This window comes from Diplotaxodon limnothrissa, linkage group LG23 (assembly GCF_057381915.1).
Source record: "Diplotaxodon limnothrissa isolate DT_005_m linkage group LG23, D_limnothrissa_male_GT1.1, whole genome shotgun sequence".
In the NCBI taxonomy this organism is placed as follows: Eukaryota; Metazoa; Chordata; class Actinopteri; order Cichliformes; family Cichlidae; genus Diplotaxodon; species Diplotaxodon limnothrissa.
In genome coordinates, this window is record NC_140617.1 from 14,096,074 (window position 1) to 14,115,210 (window position 19,137).

Sequence of the window (19,137 nt, forward strand, 5' to 3'; positions counted from 1 at the left end):
CCTATTCCACCCCCTCCCATCTGCTTTATGGTCTTTTGTTTTTGCTGTGTTCATTCACAGAACAAACCAACGTATCAATAGGCTATAATTTAATAAATATATATATATAATTATTTAACTAGGAATTAATGATTAATTTCATTCATCGTGTCAAAGGGAGTGAAACAGATTATTTCCCTCCATACTATCAGAAAAAGAAAGGTGTTGAATATCACCTTTTACAGGACCTGTGGGTATTTAGCTGGAATTAGTTTTAAGTGATCACCTTCATCCTGATGGGAGTGTTCCCTTCCAGGGTGCCACCGGACACAAAGGGACAAAAAAGGGATAGCAAACAATAAAAATATATAGTCTTTATGACCTCCAGCTCTAAAAAACAACTAAACAGTTATGGGACATTTTGTGTCTATTTGCTATCCAGCACCATTATCAAAACACCAAATCTGGGAATATCTTTTAAAACGACATCCAGACTATCAGATACCTGGAGAGTTAACGCCAACTCTTATAGGAGGGGTTGTCATCTTATTTCGCCGTATTATTACCTTATATAAATCAATCTCTAATATGAAGCATCTCAAGGAGATTGCTGTTGTGATTTGTTGAGATTTCAATCTGAGAGCGAACTTCGGGACACTGCACACTCACAGGTGAATCAGCCAGTAAATTGCCCTGTGCTAATAAAACGTGTTTTATTCAGCATAACTGTTGCTTGTGATTAAGTGTATGAAGTTCTAAGTACTAGTGATGGGCAGATGAAGCCCCATGAAGCACTGAAGCTTTTCATCCAATTGGTTCACCCCAACGCGAAGCTTCATGAAGCTTCATTTGCTCTAGCAGGACACCTACTGGACGTAAAAATAATAGCTGGCATGAATTTGAAGAGTGTGGCATTTTGCACACAGCCTGTAAATGTCAACAACAAAAGGAGTGTGTAAAACATGTATATTGTAGTGATGGCAGTATACTGTGTATATTTATAGTGGCAGTATGGGAAATGATTATTTGGAAATGCTTGAAATGGAAATGATCATTTACTGTGAGGTGAGGTGTGGTTGGGGTGTGGACAGTGGTTGTGCTTTTGTAACGTTGAGGTATGGACAGCTACACACTGCCTGTTCACATTTTATTCTGTAAAAACTAAATTTTCACTGCTTTTATGACCTTTTTAGTGGGGAGAACATAGCTAGGATTTAATGATTTAACAAATCTTTTGAATCCTTTGTCCTCCACAATGCTAAATGGCTGGGAGTCCTCAATCACCATGCTGACCAGGTCTTCATCTATTTGAGATTGTTCTCCTGAGGAAAGACAATAAAGATAAAGCACAAATATAAATATCACATACGTAACTTATAACAGTTGTATAATATTGTTATATCATTTAGTAACATTACTGCATGCTATATTATCATTGCATTTGATGGCTCACCTGGTCTTGCTCCACAATCGGTGTCCCCCTTATTCTCATGCAAAGCTCTGTAGTGCCTAAGCATGGATAAGGTGTTGTTGTTGTTATATCCCAGCTCCCTGGCACATAGAAAACACTTCACCTTGTACAAAAGTCAAGACAGCTCAACATAAATTGTATTGCACCATCAGTATCATGAAAATACATCTTCTGTAGAAATTTACATACCTTGTTGGGAGGAATAAGATCAAAATGTTCCCACACAGGGGAGGACATCCTCCTCTTCTTAGCTGGCTCCATTCTCTCCTGACTTTCTCTCCTCACTCTCATAAACCTCCAAACGGTCTCCAAACTCTCACTAACCGCAACTCTCCATCAAACACCCACATTTTTGAATGAAGTCTGAGGGGTTTATATCGCTGTCATATCTCGCGGCAAAGTTCGAACCACTTCATGAACCAGTCACGTGGTACAGCCGGGCAGCGAGGCTTCGGACGTCATCATTTTCAGCTCCTCCCATAAATGAAGCAAGCCTCGATACGCGCTTCGCGGAAACGCCCCCTCCATTATTCGACACACGCTCCGAAGCCTCGATACAGAACGTCCCATCACTACTAAGTACAGCCAAGGAAGTAGAGAGCAGTTTTCCATAGATATTGGAGCAGTTGTAGGAGTTTTCTTTCCTGCATTTTTGCTTTTCTTGGATATTCTAATTCAAACAGACTGACGGAGTATTTACACGGTGTTGTAGGCAAAATCTAAATGATCTGTGAAGGGGGATGATGGGTAAACAGTAGAGGGCAGCAGTCGGAGAGCTAATGGGCTGGCTGAAACGTGACGAAGTGAAACAGGAAGTGCGTCATTGTGTTTCCTTGTTGACGTTTTGTTTTAGGAAAAGGCGGCAAATGGTGATAGGGCACAGGTCTGTTTCTAGGGCTTGGCTTCAGTTTGTTCGTGGTTTCTGCAACGTTCACCGCAGCACTGACGGACAGTGGTCGGAGATGGCGGGTAAGAGAGGAGCGCTCATCGTGCTGGAGGGGGTGGACAGGGCCGGGAAGACCACGCAGTGCAGCAAGCTGGTTCAAGCTCTGCAGCAGAGCGGCAGGCCGGCTGAGATGATGAGATTCCCCGGTGAGAATGCTTTCCGTTTTTCACCGAAGGAGCTTAAAGTTCTCCTCTGGCTTTAACGTGTCTGACGTGTTGTCCCGGGGCGGTTTTCTTCATGCAGACAGGACCACGACGATCGGACAGCTGATTGGGGCTTACCTGGAGAACAAGAGTGATTTGGAGGACCACACGGTGCACTTGTTGTTCTCTGCAAACCGCTGGGAGATGGTGTAAGACTCTCTACGTTAGTGTGAACATATGTGCCAATGAAAATCTGTGTAAAAAAAAAAAATCTCAGGTGTGTTCAGTACCTTTAATGAGGTCGGCTTCCTATTGGCTGCAAATCAGTGTCAGTGGACTGATCCTCGAGCTAACATGTAGGAAGTGACACGTTCCCAAGTTACTCTGATGACAGGCACTACAGGAGGAATGATACAGAGAAAATGGGAAGCAGTCCATGTTTGGACTTTTCAGTGCTTTAGGTTTACTTCATGCAGTCTTAAACAGGGGCGGATCTACAGGGGTGCCACCTCTTGCCACCACAAATTTGCATATGACAGTGTTGTTTATTAAAAGAAGCTAGCATTAACACCTTGAGCCTAGCTACAATTAACACTGAATATAAATTCTAAAACTGAATATACTGCATATTGTCAGGCCTGCAGGCCTGTGGTGTTTTGTGGCAGACAGACTACTTCACTGGCACAATCAATTTGTGTGGCATCTGATTGTTCTGTAAATGTCTTTGTTTACAAAATTTGTGCATAGGTTTTTAAAATGTACAATTTAATTTGCATTTCAAGTTATGAAAATAATTAACTAAACATGTTTGTGGTTTTTACAGTAAAAAATAAACTTTTGCTGACTCTGATTTCATATTTTTTTGTGATTTCAGATCACATGTATTATTACAGTATAGCAATGAAAAAATAACTGTAAATTCAGACATGTGAGGTTGTGCTGAAAATAATGATACCAAACTAAGCAAGGCAAAAAAAGATCAAGCTGTTATTAAAAAATGGCAGTTATACCCTGGACCCCAGAGGGTTAACCTAATAAAACATGAAATATTAGGTTTAAATGTTTGGTGATAAATGTGTTGATGACAGTGCAGATTTCTGGCATTTTGTTTACATTCAAGCACAAAACAGATTATTTCTGATATAAAAATGACTATGAAACGTAAGTTAGACTTGTGATTGTAAATGAACCGCCCCATGTTCTGTAGCTTTCTGGTTTTTATAGTTATTGGGCTACATTAATTTTTATTATATAGGCTATACACTACATAAAATCAAAATTCACATGTTTTATGTAACTGAAATATATAATTATGTGGGCTAAAGAAAATAGTTAAGTTATAGAATATATTTATATGAAAGGTGTATACTTATTGCAGTTAAATTATTTTAATCATATATAATGCATTTTACAGAATGTAACACCTGCATATGTGTAAAACAAAATGTCTTTGCCTAAACACTAATGGTCTGGCTCAACTGGAGACACCAGGCTAATAAAACCCAACAGTGTGATCAGCAGCTGGACGAGTGTTTTAATGTCAGGTGTAAAACCTAAAGCAGACAAACGGGTGGATGAAGACGGAGCAAAGATTTCTGATCTTGTCTTTCTTTTAAAAAAAATGAAGGGACAAATTCTGAGCAAAACGCTAACAAAGCAGAAACCCAGTGATTTGTATTGATGGCTTTGTTTAATTTATTTCAGTAGCATTTTTTTTTTTGTGTAGAAAAACTCAGATGTTAGTTTTTATAGGACACCCCAGAAAGTTCATTGTGAATTTTATGAATCAATAGCTTATTACGTGTGAATTTGTTTTTTTTAAATAATGTACACTTACTAAAAGAAAAGTCATGATTTGCAGATAATTGTAGCAGTTTGATCCTCTTGAGATCAAACTGGGCTGCCTGTGGCACGTGAATTAAAATGGTTTGAGACCCTGTAACACAGGCTTTGAGCCTTATGGCTGAACGGACTCTGTTTATTGATGCACAACTAAATATTTCCTAAATCAATATCACATTTTTAAGGTTTCCTAAAAAGTAAAATCATTCTATGAAAAAAATCAGTTAGTGCTTCCCACCTCAGAATCAGCTGATTTATTTTTTTACAGCAAGTTTAGTACAATTAGATAAGCCATGTTCATTTTTTTTACTTCATGCTATGAATGTTATAAATCACAGGTCCTTAAAAGTGCATAGTGGTGAGTTCAGTTTCACGCTTTTTTTTAAATTATTTGCATTGGTTCCTTCTCCAGTTTTTTAAGTGCAAATGGACTGATTGGCAAACACGACAGCAAACACTGCTGGTTGTATCAAATGTGCTGACATTTTTGTTTCATTTCCTTTAAGTCTTTACACAGCCTAACAGATTCTAATCCACAGGCCTTTAATGAAGAAGAAGCTGGAGCAAGGCATCACTCTGGTTGTAGACAGGTATGCTTTCTCTGGAGTTGCTTTCACCAGCGCTAAGCCGGTAAGTGCATTTATTCTGCTTTTCAAACTCCATCCATCAGTTCGGTATTGCAACATGCAGTCGAGCGTGACAGATGGAGGTTTTTTGTCTTCTTCAGGGCTTCCGCCTGGACTGGTGCATGCAGCCTGATGTGGGACTGCCAAAGCCAGACCTCGTAATGTTTCTGCAGCTGAACCCGGCCGAGGCTGCTCTCAGAGGACAGTTTGGGCAAGAGAGATACGAGACGAGCGTCTTCCAAAGAACAGTGCAACAGCGGTTTGAACAGCTGATGAAGGATCAGACAGTAAACTGGCAGGTATGAGGGAAGCCTGAATGGAAGATTTATTCCGACAGGATGTTTAAAACGGGGATGCATCGGGCCGATATCTGTGTGATCAGGTGCCACCTGTCAGCTGCAAAGCACCGCCTAAACTCTATTTCGTGCCTGCGACACCAACAGCTTTTCTTCATGTCTTTATAGTTGCACTGGCTTCCTTTTCCTGATCAGTCTGTGCCATCACATACAGTAATGTATCATGTTACCACCTCCAGGGTTATTTTACTCCACCTGTCTTCATCAGGTCCACTCCACACTGACAGGTGTTGGTGAGAGTATAAAGCTTGACTTGCACTGCAATGACTGAAGTGAATAAATACTGTGAACAATGAGAGTATGCTTTATCTTACTTTATCTTGGGCCTAGTGTTATTTATTGTTCTAGAAATAAGAATTCAGAATGTGAATTCTTGGATAGTTTTCATTTTTACAAAGTTATGAAAGCAGTCCGAGGTTCTCTTATGGGGCTTTCACACAGGACGTATCATGCACCGAGCTGTGCTCACTACTAGAATCAGCGAGCTGCAGAGCAAAGAGCTAAACAGGCAAAGCTTCACCACCGTTAAACTCCACAGCCGCATCTATTTGGATGGAAACCCGTTTCCAAGGAAGTCTTTTCCTCCTGTGGTTCTGATATGAACTTTTCCACTCTGTCTGCTGGATGTCTTCTTTCTACTTTAGTGCAGTCCAAGTTTATATTTGCTGAACTGTGGCAGCGGTGTCTGCAAGCACTCCAATGCTGCCTCCTGTGTGAAAGCACCTCCACAGTCTCTTCGTTGCATCTTATTAACGTTAAACTATCTGGAAAAAGACTAAAGTCGCCGATTTGTTCTAATTATCGAAATTTTCTTCCTCAGGTGATCGATGCAGCACAGAATATTGAAAATGTTCACAAAGACATCACAGCCCACAGCCTCAATGCCATCAACAAAGCACAGAACCTGCCGCTCGGAGAGCTCTGGAGTGAAACTCTTAAAAACTAAAGTCCTCTCCTGCACCCCACAAACTTCATCCCACACGTTTACTTGAGTAAAATATTACGTCCCACACTTGTACAAGTCAAGAGAGCTATACAAATTGAAATTCAGCTCTTTTTATTTTTGCTTTTTTCATTCTTTTACATAACTATTGTTCTGTCACCTGCCTATATACTGCTTTGATTAAATAAATAATCTTCCAATGGATGAGTGTATATGTTTCAGACTTGGCGAGGATACAACTAAGACAACTTGTCTTCAGATTTGACTAAATTTGGTTTCGTTACAGGCTGTTACAGACGTCAGTTATTAGTGACAAACCGCGTAAGCCGTGGGCATCATGACCGCACCGTGTTTCTACACAACATAAAACTGTTATGGCAATTTTACTAATGGAGTCAGGGAAAGGCACCATATCACTTCAGAAGAAACATTTAAAAGTGTTAAGACTTAAATGGAAACACGTGTATGTGAAGATGTGCATACAGAATTTATCCTGAGCTCCTGCTACAGCTCCCCTCCACACCCCTTCCCTCCCCTCCCTCAGGCAGTCTCAATGATGGAGCATTCGGAGGCTGTGTGCCACACACTGACTACACCACTGGAGCTGGACTGGCTCAAGAGTTTTCCAGTTCACGTTCCTTCACTCAGGCTTCCCTTCTGATTCAGAGAAGACACGGTGAATCTTCCGTCCGCCATCGAGAACAGCAAATCATTGTTCGTTATGTTCGTCACAGGGAAAGGATTTCAAATTCCTCGTCCTCTGAATCGAAGAATCGCTCCAACCTGTCTGAGTCTGAGAAATCTGCAAAGGAAAATTTTAAAGAAAATTTTAAATTAATGTTTATTAACTCTGTGAGTTAAGACTCCAGAAACAGTGTTTTATTTATCTTTAGGGGGGATTCACACATCTTCCTTGCTGTCATGCATTTTCTTGTTTGGTGAGCTTTACGACCAATCAGTGTAGCATTATTGCCACTGGCCCCCCTCTTAAAGGGGGGTAAAAAAACAAAAAAACAAACATTTTTTGTTTGGGGGGTTTTTTGTTAACGCCCATCAAAAACTAACTTTTCTTACCAAAACGTCCTCTTGCTTTTTTTTCTCCCAAAAGAAAGAGCTAAAGAGTAGCTACAACACTCCCCTCACAGAGTTGAATTCGTTTTTAGCATATTTAAGAAAATAATTTGCAGTATATTTACCAGGAGTAAGGTTAAGGGTGTCCACGCTGACCATATGAGAGGGCTGGCTGTCTACGAGTTCGAACATAGGCAGGGTCCCTCTGTTGCAGGACAGCTACAAGACAAGGACAATTATTTTTGCGATATTCCAAAAACACAGCGATGCCTTTATTAAGTTGTAATAAACAAAAATTAATGTTACAGACAGAGAGAGACACACCCTTCTTATGCGCATACACCAGTCATCAAACTCATCCTCTGTTCTGCAGAAGAAACCCTGGAAGAGCACAGAAAACACATTTATGTCTAACTATTAATATTCATATCTGCACACAACAGCCTGTGTGTCATCCGATATGTTGTTCTGTTGATTGTTGTATCAGCCGGAGGCACTTCTGAAAGGTCTTTGGCAGCATCTGGACACAGTATGACATTTTTTCCAAGCCCATCGTTATTCCACTAGCTCTTTACATGCCTCCACTACCTTATCAGGCTCTTTCATACTTTCCAACAAATGCTGGACAAACTTGGGATGAGATCTGTTAACATTTGTTAACCTAATGGAAGGTTCAGCTATGGATCTTTTTCTTTAGTAAGTGGGTAATCTGTTTTCCCCTTTATTATCCTCTTTACTGTACGGAGGAAAATACTGTCAGACATAAACTGCTCCGTGGCGCAAAAAAAGGTTGGGGACCGCTGGTCTAAGAGACGAAGACTGTTCTAAGAGCTCTGCACTGTCAAACTCTCCCTGGCAGTCCTACCGCTGCGATGGATGGGTCCAGTTCACAGATGTGCATGCGACAGGGTGGGTGCTGGCAGTGGTACGTCTCATCGGGGACCTGACTGTCTTCAGACGGCTCCACTGCAGGCTGTGTGGTGTGTGGGTCTAAATAGATGAGTTCTTCTCCTGGGGACAAAAACACGTGTTCAGACCCAAGCGGGTAACTTAATGAAGGTGTTTAAGAAGAGAAGGAAAAAAAAGAATCACATGATGAACATGAGCTGTTTAGAATGCACAGTTTATTTCACAAACACAGAGACTAGACATACCGACATAACCAATGAAGTAATGGGCACTGTTGGGTTTTCCCCCAATAACACCAAGGGACTGAGGCAGCATGAAGCATTGCTGTGAAAAGAGACAAGAGGGTTTATCTCACCCCAGCTGTGGCTGAATTTGGCTTATATATATATATATATATATACACCATGCTGGCACTGAATGTCTCCTTAAAATCCCTTTCCCTAAATTAAAATCTATGATAACTTAACGGGAGTTTTATTCAGGTACCGTTCTTGCATTGTTGATCCCATAATGCTGTCAGTCATGAGGGGTCATTAAATTAATAATGAAGCTTTTTATTTCCGTTTCAGCTGAACAGAGATGTGCTTTTTACTCCATGTGTTAGACGCTGGGATTGAGAAGCGGGCAGTGGGAGGCCGTACATAAATTCTACAGCACTGAGATTATTGAATCTGTGGAAGTGGCTTGTAATTCTGGAAGTGGATAGAGATTTAAATTAGCAGAAGCTGCTTTTGAATACTTTTGTATCTTGGCACTGCTGATGAATTATTTATCTTGTTCCCAAACAGGCATCTGCACTACCCACAACCCTTTTAGAGTTTTAGTACGGATAAAAGTCAGGCACACAGAGACTACATCCATTATCTGACTGAAAAGCCGAGGACACTACATGCTCAGACTGTCGTAACTTTTAAATAGTTATTTTCCTGGTCACTAACATAAAAGAGCATCCAAAGACAAACATCCTGCATGACTTTCTGACTGGTGGTTGGTCACACTTGCTCCAGGCTCCAGTTGCCTAGGTAACCGTCTGTAAATGTGTGTACCAAGCTGTTGCGTGTCAGTCAACTGTATCATTTGCTCTCATTGGTTGTCATTTCCCTTGCCTTGTAGTTTAGAATAGTTTTGCCTGAGCCCACTTTAATTCACCAACAGTTATATCAGCTGTAGTCTGGGCTCAGTGTCATTGATTTCTAAGGTCTCTACGCTGCTACTTCCTTCATGTGTGATTCTCCTTAACAGTATTGGATTTCTGATTTCTAAATGCCTCACATTCTACAGTTCGTCATTATGTCATTTCTTTGTGGTTATCTGTCATTTTTCCCATTTTGCAAATCACATCTGCACTGACAGTGCTCATTTTTCATGATACAGTGGCCATAACTACTCACAGAATTAGTTGTGTCATTATGCTGTACATGCTAGTTTCTCACCTTGAGGGTATCAATGTAGGCATCATTTATATCGCTCAGGCCCAGCCTGAGGGGGATGAGCAGTACCAGAGGTCTCCAGAGCGCCGTCTCCTCCTCAGCCATGGCACACGCTCCCTCCAGGCATCCATTAAGCTCCCCAACTCCCTCCGATTCTCCATAGGCTCCTGCAGCATCCAGCCAGGGCATGCAAAGGCGCTCTACAGAAAAATGATCACAAAAACCAGAAAATTACTCAGATTACTGTCGACCATGCTGCCAGTACATTACAGTGAAGGAAAACTACACCAGATACAAATTAGGTCTGTGTAGAGTTATGCTGCTACTGGTAAATTAAGTAGCAGCATAACTCTGTCTTTGGATGAACTTGGTTTCTTTGCAGAGACTCATATCAATCTGTAGATGTTTACACACAGAAACTGTTAGATTTGGTCAAACAGGAACTGTGTAAACAGTCCACAGTTGCAACACAGCTGCACTCACTGATCTCCTCGATGACCACAGTGTTGTCCATCGCCACGTGTACAACTACTTTGCTCCACGTATCAAACACCGCCAGCTTCCTGAAAGCAAAACAGCACAGTCACACGTTTTAATTTTACCCCAGCGCTCCAAAACACTAGAGAACTGCCCACCCTCTGGACTTCCTGGTCCACTGGGAGGTTTGTGAGCCAGTCTGATGGAGGTGTAAATTTCATGGGGCAAACAGGAAATTTTTCATCAAGTTTCAAAACATGGTGGTTCCGTGTTTCTAACGTTTTTGTGTTTTGGGTTTTGATTAGCGTGAAATACGATTCTGAGACTATATGTGATGTCACAGCACCGTAATTCACTTTAGCAGCAAACTCCTGACAGCAACACTTTTGACAATCCGAATCAGCGCTTTCTTTTACATCCATATGAGTTACCCCTCAGACATAAAAGGGTTATGGGGTATAGACGTCACCCCGCTGGGCAAGTGGCGTGGACACCAAAGTTGTGAATGAGATATCTCCAAAACAAGTCGATGTAGGACTTTGAAAGGCAGGTGCATCTATGAAAAATCTCAAACCAGTACAAATACTGGTGACCTTGAACTCAAGGTCAAGTTCAGACATCAACGGGTAGACCTGGTGACCGGCAGTATGTTTATTTGTTTGGAAAATGTACACCAAAGGGGTACTTCATGTTAGAAATGATTAACCAACCAATCAGCATCCATTGGGAGACTGCTAGTATTTATGTGCAGCTTGCCATTCACCGTAAGAAAACTAAACTATGGGGGGGGGGGGGGGGGTAAAAAAAAAAAATTTACATTTAAATTTAGATGTTTACTGAAAAATGTATTTTTTTTCTAGAACTAATTGTAAGGAACTACTTTAGCTGGTGTTACATATAAAAGTCAACTTAAAGGAATTTGAATTGCAAATAATAAAAATACCACACTGGTATGCTGCACACTAAGTGATATCAGAGTGGGATATTTCATTGGGGGTTTTTACTCAGCTTTTTTTTTTCCTGTTCTTACCAGGATTCTTTTCGATTTTCCTGCAGTAGTGATAAATGTCTGAAAAATGAAAATAAATGGCTGACCGATGAGCAGAAAAACTATAGTCCAGAAAATGCTAATGGATTAAAGACCAACAAGTAGCAAGTCAAGAATTACCCCATAAACTTGAGAGCAGCAGAAATGCACTAAAAATGTTTAAGGCCTTAAAGACACAAATAATGTGTGCTTAAGAGAAATGCTGAACACAAAAACTGTTGTTTGCTCACAAAAATGCTGCACAGCACAGCTTTAATCTTTAATTTACAGAGCACAGAGCCAGTAATTCCTTTGTTCCAGCTTTCAAAATGCGGGGATTTCTTGCTCATTTTGGCTTTGTGTGTTTGCGTGAAGTCCACAATGGACCCTTGTGGTACTTTCCTGTACTTACTTTAGAACCTGGGCAACTGTGTTTGGTCCATACCACTGGCCAATAGGCTTTCCCTCTCCAACTCCCATTTGAGCTGCAGCATTTAATAAGAACAGAAGAAGAATTTCCTGTGAAGTCTTTCACTCAAGCCTTGGTGTAACTGGAATGGTTTGAAGCTCACTACTTACCAATTTGATGGATGGAATAATAGCTGTCTTTTTTGTCGATGAAGGCGTTGAGAAGACTGATGTACTCCTCTCTTTGTTTCTGGCCTTTGGCCCATCTCCAATCTGAAAACAAAAAGGTCAGTTATGAAATCTGTCAAAAACAAGCCTCGTTTCAATTCACTGGAGACGGGCTGTTGGTGCCACGCAGAGATAAAGTCCGCCTTACCTCTTCCTAAATGTCTGCACACCAAGGCCTCGCCCAGAATCATCTGGCCACACCGTAACATACATCCCCACCCCGTGTCTGATGTTGGTCCGGTCCCCCCTGTAACAGATTCATGGGTCACCCATAACGCCTTTTGATAGCCAGAGGTCACATTAGAAATGTGTGACAAAAGACCAGAACTGACCAATCGGTGGGAAGTTTTTTCTGTATGTGAACCACAGGCGTGAAGTGACATCTGATAAAATCTCATCTTTCTCTACAATACAGACATCGGCATATTACAACATATCCACATCATAATGACAAAACAGAGTGGCTGACTTTGTGATGTGTTTCGTAGGTAGAGCTGGGCGATACGAGATTTTTTCATATCACGATATGTTTTTTTCATTTCAGGCGATAACGATATATATCACGATATAAGCCAAATAACTATATTTGTAAGATTTAAATGTGCCGTTGCTCACAAGTAAAATGTGAAATAATCAGCAGCTTGTTTTTATTTAAATATTTATTTCCCATAATAAGTTCAACAGGGTAGATGTACTTAAGGAACATGAGACTTTTTCAGATAAATAAAGGCAAATATTACAAACTACACAAAAGGCAGTCGCTAAAGCGTTTAAGTTTCAAAATGGAACAAACGAAACAGACTAAATTGTCAATTCCACTTAGAAACAAAATATTAATTCTAAAAATAAATCTTAGTTTGTTTTACAGAAGAACAGACAAAACTGACTAACTTTTGTCAATATCAAATAAACTGAGAACTAAAAGGAAATTCTCAATCTCTCCTTGTTGTATAGCTGAGCTTTTCAAACAGTTTTAACAGTTACTTTAGTCTGACAAAAGCCGAATGACGAATTAGCGCTTCCAGTCAGAGACTGAGGCTACGTCCACACGTACACGGGTATTTTTGAAAACGGAGATTTTCCGTTTTCGTTTTAAAAAATAATCCCGTCCACACATAAAGGCAGAAATGAAGGAAAACACTGCTATGAACATGCCAAAGCAGCAGGTGGCGCTAGATTCCTAACCGTGCAGAAATGTTGGCCAATCAGAAGTCTAGAAGCCTCGGTGGGAAAAAGTAAACAAAGCTGGGGCATAGAAGCAGAACCGAGTCGTATGTGTGGAGGGACTAACTGTGTGTATATGTAAGCATTTAAACACTGCAGAGAGTAGAATTAACAGTAACAGTATTGTAGAAATTCATTTCACCGAAACAATAACATGGCGCACAGTGTGACGCATGCACCAGTTTATTGTATTTCCAGACTTGCTTTCGGCACAATTTACAGTGCACGCTACTCTGTTTTTTGTCAGACTTGAAATAGCCGAAATACCTTCACACTACGGAGCTTCTATGGCTCTTCCGTTCGACAATCTCTCCGGCGTTGGAACCATCATCTGTTTTCTCTTCGGTCACGCTCGGTTGATTTTTCTAGTCGGCACACTCATTTCCTCCATTACGCGCTGGCTCCATTACCCGCTGGCTGCTTCCCAAACAAACACACGTGCGGCTTGGCACTTGTGCTGTACATAACAAGTCACGCGACGTGACGCTGCGGCTGTGATTGGTTCGGCTCTGCGCTACTTAATTTGTATTGGCTGACCTTTTTTTTTTTTTTTTTTTTTTTAAGAGGACAAGAGCGGTGAAGTCTATCGCGATAGTTTAATTTCTCTATCGAGTAAAAGTTATATCGCGATACATATCGTTATCGTTCTATCGCCCAGCTCTATTCGTAGGTATTGAAATTTTCATGCGAGAAGATTCAAGTCCCACCTGTGAGTGCATTGTATTCTTTGCCCAAGATCCACACAGGCTCCGAGGTCTCGGGAAAATCTTCAAACTCAACAAATCGAAGTGTGTCGTATGTCAAGGTAGCTGCAAAAAAAAAAAAAAAAAAAAAGGAGGAGGAGTCTGAGGGAAGATAAAGCTGTTTTCACAACTCAACTCGGGCAGCTTACACGCTGACAGCTGAGGTGGTTTATCTCTTGCTGTGCAGTGCATGTGAGTGAGGACCATATTCAGACTTGTCAATAAATGTCAGGTGATCACCAGCATTATCACAGGCCAATTATTGCAGCTGATAAACATGAACCTATCTCTCAGGGAGTTCAGATGGAGTATCCATTAGTTGCTGGAGTGAACTCTAAACCACATCCAGGAACAAAAATTTGGGGGCTTTTAAGAAACTGATTAAATCAAGTGTTCCCATTTGTTGCAGTGTCCTGCCTTTAAGCACTTAATATCCAAACCATTCAATTCAATTTATATAGCACCTAAATCCCAACAACACTTGCCTCAAGGCACGTGAAACTGTAAGGTAAAGACCACACAATAACACAGAAAATCTCAGCAATCAGGCGACCCACTATGATTTAGCACTTGGTGACAGCGGAAAGGAAAATCTCCATTTTTACAGGAAAAATCTCTTGTTTGTAGTAACTTCTCTAAGTCAACATATAATCTTCTGCAGACTGCCTGCCATGCACAGGATCAGCAATCCAAAGCAATGGACAGTGCACAAGAGAAGTGAAGGGAGTGCATGCAGGACGGAGTGGGTGGAGAAGTGTCTGAAGTGGTTTATGTCAAATGGGTAGCAGAAAGAACAAAAGGGAAGGTTAAGAAGATGGTAGTGAGACCTGCTGAGATGCATGGTTTTGAGACTGTGGCACTGATGAAAAAACAGGCCGGTGATCTGGAGGTGGCAGAGCTGAAGATGTGAAGACGCTAGATTTTCATTGGGCGTGACCAGGATGGATGAGATTAGGAACACATACATCAAAAGGGCAGCGTACATGTCACAGTTGGGAGACAAACTGTAAAAGTAAGGCTGTGAAGGTTTTTGACATGTGCAGTTGAGAGACAACAGATATGTGGGCAAAAGATGTAGAAGGCTGAAAAAAGGAAGAAGACAAAAGATGTGATTTATGGATGTAGTGAGAGAGGACATGGAGATGATTGGTGTGACAGAAGTGGATGGAAGACAGTGTGAGATGGAGGTAGATTATCTAACATGAGGACTCCTAAAAGAAACAGTCGAAAGAAAGAAAAACACTGCCACAAGACCAGGATAACCTGTATTTGTTTAGAGTCAGGTTAATGTGGTTAACGACTGTCTATTTGCTTCTTACGATTGCTCACTGCTTACATAACACGCACAGTGAAATTCCCTAAAAAAATTATTCTCAATTAAGTTTTTTCCTGTTTAGTTAACCCCAATCTGAACCAGCCTATCTAAGCATAATCTAGCACACCCTCTAAAACAACCAGAAAACTGCCTTTTGAGTCATGAGCAGCTAGTAACCACCAAGAAAATGTATGAAGCTGAATTAAACTCTGGAAGTAGCAGCCTTGCTGGGAGCTAGGAGCAAAGAGCAAGTACCATCTGGATCCTGTAAGCCTCTGGTGCTTCATTTTAAATGTGAAACAAAGTTGGAGACAGCAAGTCAATCAATATTTGAAAGACAGGTATGGAGAGATCACTTTTATATTGAGAGGACTTTATTTTGAAAGGCCATGCCACTTGAGTCAGTGAAAAACACTCATCCATCAGTCTGAAAATGATTCTTCCGTGCTCGTACTTTAAACTCAGAGTCAGATAATTTTACTGATCCAAAAAAAGCAATTCATTTGCAACTTACCTACACAACCTACTTGCAAAATAGCAATAGTGAAGAAGATGGACAAAAAATACATAATAGATTGACAAAGAAATGTGTATAAAAATTAGCAATCATAAAACCAAGTTATTCTAAATGACCACTGCAAAAGTTAAGGGATTTAATAGCTGATACAATGAAGGATTTTAAATATCTCTACTTGTTCTACAGTGGGTTACAAGGTAGTAACGACCTGTTACTTCCTGAACACAAGAGATAAAACTTGGTCATGATGTTTAATAATAAGTGAGCACAAATTTCTCTGCCTAACCCGCGTGATTTTGGAGCAAGTGCTAACAATGCTGCTGAGGGAGTTTCTATCATTAAAAGCTAAAAACATTAAACGAGCAGATACAAGGAACTGTTAAGGGACTTTCAATAACTGAATAACAAAAAAACATAAAATTTAATTTTTGTCCCTAAAGACTTGATGAGGATGGTCAATGTCCAACCACAATAACAGGCTAGATTCAGGCTTCTCACTGCAGCTGGAAACACTGCGCTCAAAGACAAGATAAACTTCAGTAAAACAGTAACAAACATCAATAAATGATCGAGTTCTTATTACAAACAGCATAAAACTCCCATTAAACCTGTTATCAGACACTAGAAAATATCTTAACATGCCTTAATATTCCCACCGAGCTTTAAAAATACGTGTTGCCCACATAACTAACAAGAGTCAGGCTAACAGCAGCTTGATAACCGATGTGATGGTGACAGCGCATCAGCAGGGATGCTCATCTTGGGCGTAACAAAACGTTAGCTAAAAAGTCCAAAGATGTATAGAGGACAAACTATTTAGAACAACATATGGCATCACAAGAAACGACACCTTAATAAATGTTTTGTGATGACACCACAAGTTGTCAAAGCGGGAATCCCGCAGATTTAGCAACAGTAGCAGCAAGCTAACGATAATTAGCAGTTAGCTTTAGTCATCACTTTAGCAGCTAGCGTCACCGAGGCAGGCTGCCAGCTGGCGACGCTGATCCCAAAGCGGCAGAGCAGAAGTGCCACCGCCAGGTGTTAAAGAGTGATGCTGTAGTCATTATAACTTCTAACGAGATTGCTAAGGGAGTAAAATATCATATTTTCCTGTAAAATCTCGCTTACCTGCATCCATCCCGACGGTCTTCACCCGATCTTGTTTGTTGTTCTCTGCACTCGGACACGCTGGACCAATGGGAAGAGAAACCTGCTGCGGAATCCGGAAACAGCCGGGACGTTTCTGTCAATATCCAATCGAATCTGGCGAGGCGGCTTTAAGACCAATCGGGAGTGCGTGACGTATCCATCCCGTGGAAAGCGGTTTCATGGTGCGTTCACGTACACAAATAAACACCAAAGGTGCGTTCAGGAGAGACCCTTATTTCCCTGCTGTATATAACCAACTGAATGTCAAAACATCTGAAGAGACACGGTCTTTAGAGGTTTATATGGAACCTAATTAAAAAATAAACCCAACTGTTAGAAAATATAGACTTATAAATGATGAAAATTGTAGTAGTGTAGAAGAGTGTAGGTAAATGGGCTGTAAACAGCTTACATCAAGTCAAATGAGGCCAAATTATTTTCTGAAAGGTTTCCCTGTGAATGAAGACCCCAAAATCAGACTTTATTTATTATAAGAGATATTTCACAGTTTAACACAAATAACTGCTTGCAAAGATGCATGCTATTTTGACCCACTGAATGTAGTTCAGCGGTAACAATAGCCTTCAGTGTTTATGCAGTTTCTTTGCAGCCTACACATACAACAGTAAGTTTACATTTGAAAACAATTCAGTAAATGATGTGCAACTAGAGATCAGTCCTGGGATATGAAACAAAAAAGACTGAAACATAAACACTGAAAAAAAAACCACCTGTAAATACAGGTGTTTTCATTTCATGCACATAGACCACTAATTAATACTTTGTAATGAGGAATCATTTATTCAGGGTTTACAAGTGCTCATCCTTTGGAAAACAGCTGAAAATCATCATTAATGGCTCCAGACTTTACAGATTGCTTTAAGAATATTTTATTTATGTCTGCATATTTAAAGTCAAAGACCATTCACAAACATTTATGTATTTAACATGCCATACAAACAGTGAAATTATTCATGGAATAAATTCTACTCACGAAATGAAAGTGCTCAGAAAAAAACATGTTGCAACTCACTGCAGTTTCAGTACAGCAATATAACAAACTCCCTCACAGTGACCACTGAAGATGAATTAAGCTGCTGTACATAGAGACTTGGTGTAAGCATCGAAGCCCATTAAAAAACTAAAATGTTCTAATTTTATATCCTAATAAAAAAGTATTCATAAATAACTTGGGATAAAGCTTAATCTCAGCTTCAACATTTGTAATCTTAATGTTTACTATGGATTCACCAGGTAGAATAAATGTATGGTCTACCCTTTTTATAACAAAGGTACATTTCACCCCAAAACCAAAACTGCATTGATTCCCTCTGGTCTATGGTCTTATTGATCCTTCTAGAGTTTGGATCAATGCCACCTGTTTCATCCAACTGTAGAACCAACAAGCTTATGCCACGGTGAGGATTACTCCTCCTGGAGTATTGATCAGAATGTAATCACACTTAAACACAATGATCACCTAATGGGTTTCCATCCAAATTTGTTTCATCAAGGTCAAGGTCACATTTGCCATTTTACAGATAACAGCACACCATGCATCGTTTTGCAGAAATCATGACAGGGTTACTCATTTAAAAAATAAATAAAAACTATCTGCAAACCTTGTTGTCAGTAGTTTGATGAGAGACTGACTTTCTTTCTAAAAGGTTACTGTTTTTTGTTTGTTTTTTTACAGTTAACATTTGTTAACTGTATCGCTGGAATTAGCTATGGTAAAATTTTATTTAGTAAAAAGAAAATGGTGAAACAGGGCTGATGATTTAGCGTAAGAGGCATTGCTGCTGAGTTTTCAATGCTTTGAGCATCAAAGGGCCGTTGTCATTTAATTTTTATTATTTTCAAGAGAAAGCAGACATATATAAACCTGTCACCTCCAAAAACAGCAACTCACGCCTGAATAATGTAGAGTGACATACAGCATAAGAGGGCCAGAGGAAAATCTGTCAATCTGACATTGGGACGAACTGTCACTTTAAATGCTTTCAGAACAATGTTGAAGAGTGACTGTAGGAATGGAGAGAAAATGTCAAAGCTGCTGCCAATCATGATAAGAACAATAAAGGCCTGAAACAGAGAATGTGCTGTTCTGAGCATTTCAGACTGCAAAGTCAAAAGAAAAACAAATACACAAACCATGTTTTTTCTGATCCCTCGATATCAAGGAATTTTGTACAGTCCTTAGTTGGTCAAAAATATGTTGAATTTTCTCTTTATCTAGCATGAACTATTACAGCCCAGGCGAAAAGTGTAGATTTCCTCTAATACCAAGTTCTCATGAATGGCCACAGGATCTCGCAGATTATCCTGAG

At 40.2% G+C, this 19,137-nt stretch overlaps 2 protein-coding genes across 2 annotated transcripts; one reads left to right on the forward strand and one right to left on the reverse strand.

Moving 5' to 3' along the window:
• The first annotated feature begins 114 nt into the window (after positions 1–114).
• On the forward strand, positions 115–6,395 carry dtymk (deoxythymidylate kinase (thymidylate kinase)). The gene is made up of 6 exons (XM_085349011.1): positions 115–744; positions 2,036–2,542; positions 2,640–2,748; positions 4,921–5,011; positions 5,109–5,306; positions 6,184–6,395. The coding sequence occupies exons 2-6, from the start codon at positions 2,230–2,232 to the stop codon at positions 6,307–6,309; spliced, it is 837 nt and encodes a 278-aa protein (XP_085205137.1). The 5' UTR covers positions 115–744; positions 2,036–2,229; the 3' UTR covers positions 6,310–6,395.
• A 475-nt stretch (positions 6,396–6,870) lies between these two features.
• On the reverse strand, positions 6,871–16,841 carry atg4b (autophagy related 4B, cysteine peptidase). The gene is made up of 13 exons (XM_085349009.1): positions 16,787–16,841; positions 13,788–13,889; positions 12,189–12,260; positions 12,005–12,103; positions 11,800–11,901; positions 11,633–11,705; positions 10,200–10,279; positions 9,720–9,916; positions 8,532–8,610; positions 8,243–8,388; positions 7,702–7,758; positions 7,503–7,596; positions 6,871–7,108 (listed from the first exon to the last, which is right to left on the reverse strand). The coding sequence occupies exons 1-13, from the start codon at positions 16,794–16,796 to the stop codon at positions 7,035–7,037; spliced, it is 1,185 nt and encodes a 394-aa protein (XP_085205135.1). The 5' UTR covers positions 16,797–16,841; the 3' UTR covers positions 6,871–7,034.
• Between the last annotated feature and the right edge of the window lie 2,296 nt (positions 16,842–19,137).

Bases quoted from the DNA above. Each gene is read 5' to 3' on its own strand.
- dtymk (XM_085349011.1), top strand. From the start codon at position 2,230: ATGGGCTGGCTGAAACGTGACGAAGTGAAACAGGAAGTGCGTCATTGT. The intron at 2,543-2,639 runs GTGAGAATGCTT...TTCTTCATGCAG, and splicing joins TGAGATGATGAGATTCCCCG to ACAGGACCACGACGATCGGA. The intron at 5,307-6,183 runs GTATGAGGGAAG...TTTCTTCCTCAG, and splicing joins ATCAGACAGTAAACTGGCAG to GTGATCGATGCAGCACAGAA.
- atg4b (XM_085349009.1), bottom strand. The intron at 11,902-12,004 runs GTAAGGCGGACT...TTTTGTTTTCAG, and splicing joins GTGCAGACATTTAGGAAGAG to ATTGGAGATGGGCCAAAGGC. The intron at 7,109-7,502 runs GTAAATATACTG...TTTCCTTTGCAG, and splicing joins CACCCTTAACCTTACTCCTG to ATTTCTCAGACTCAGACAGG.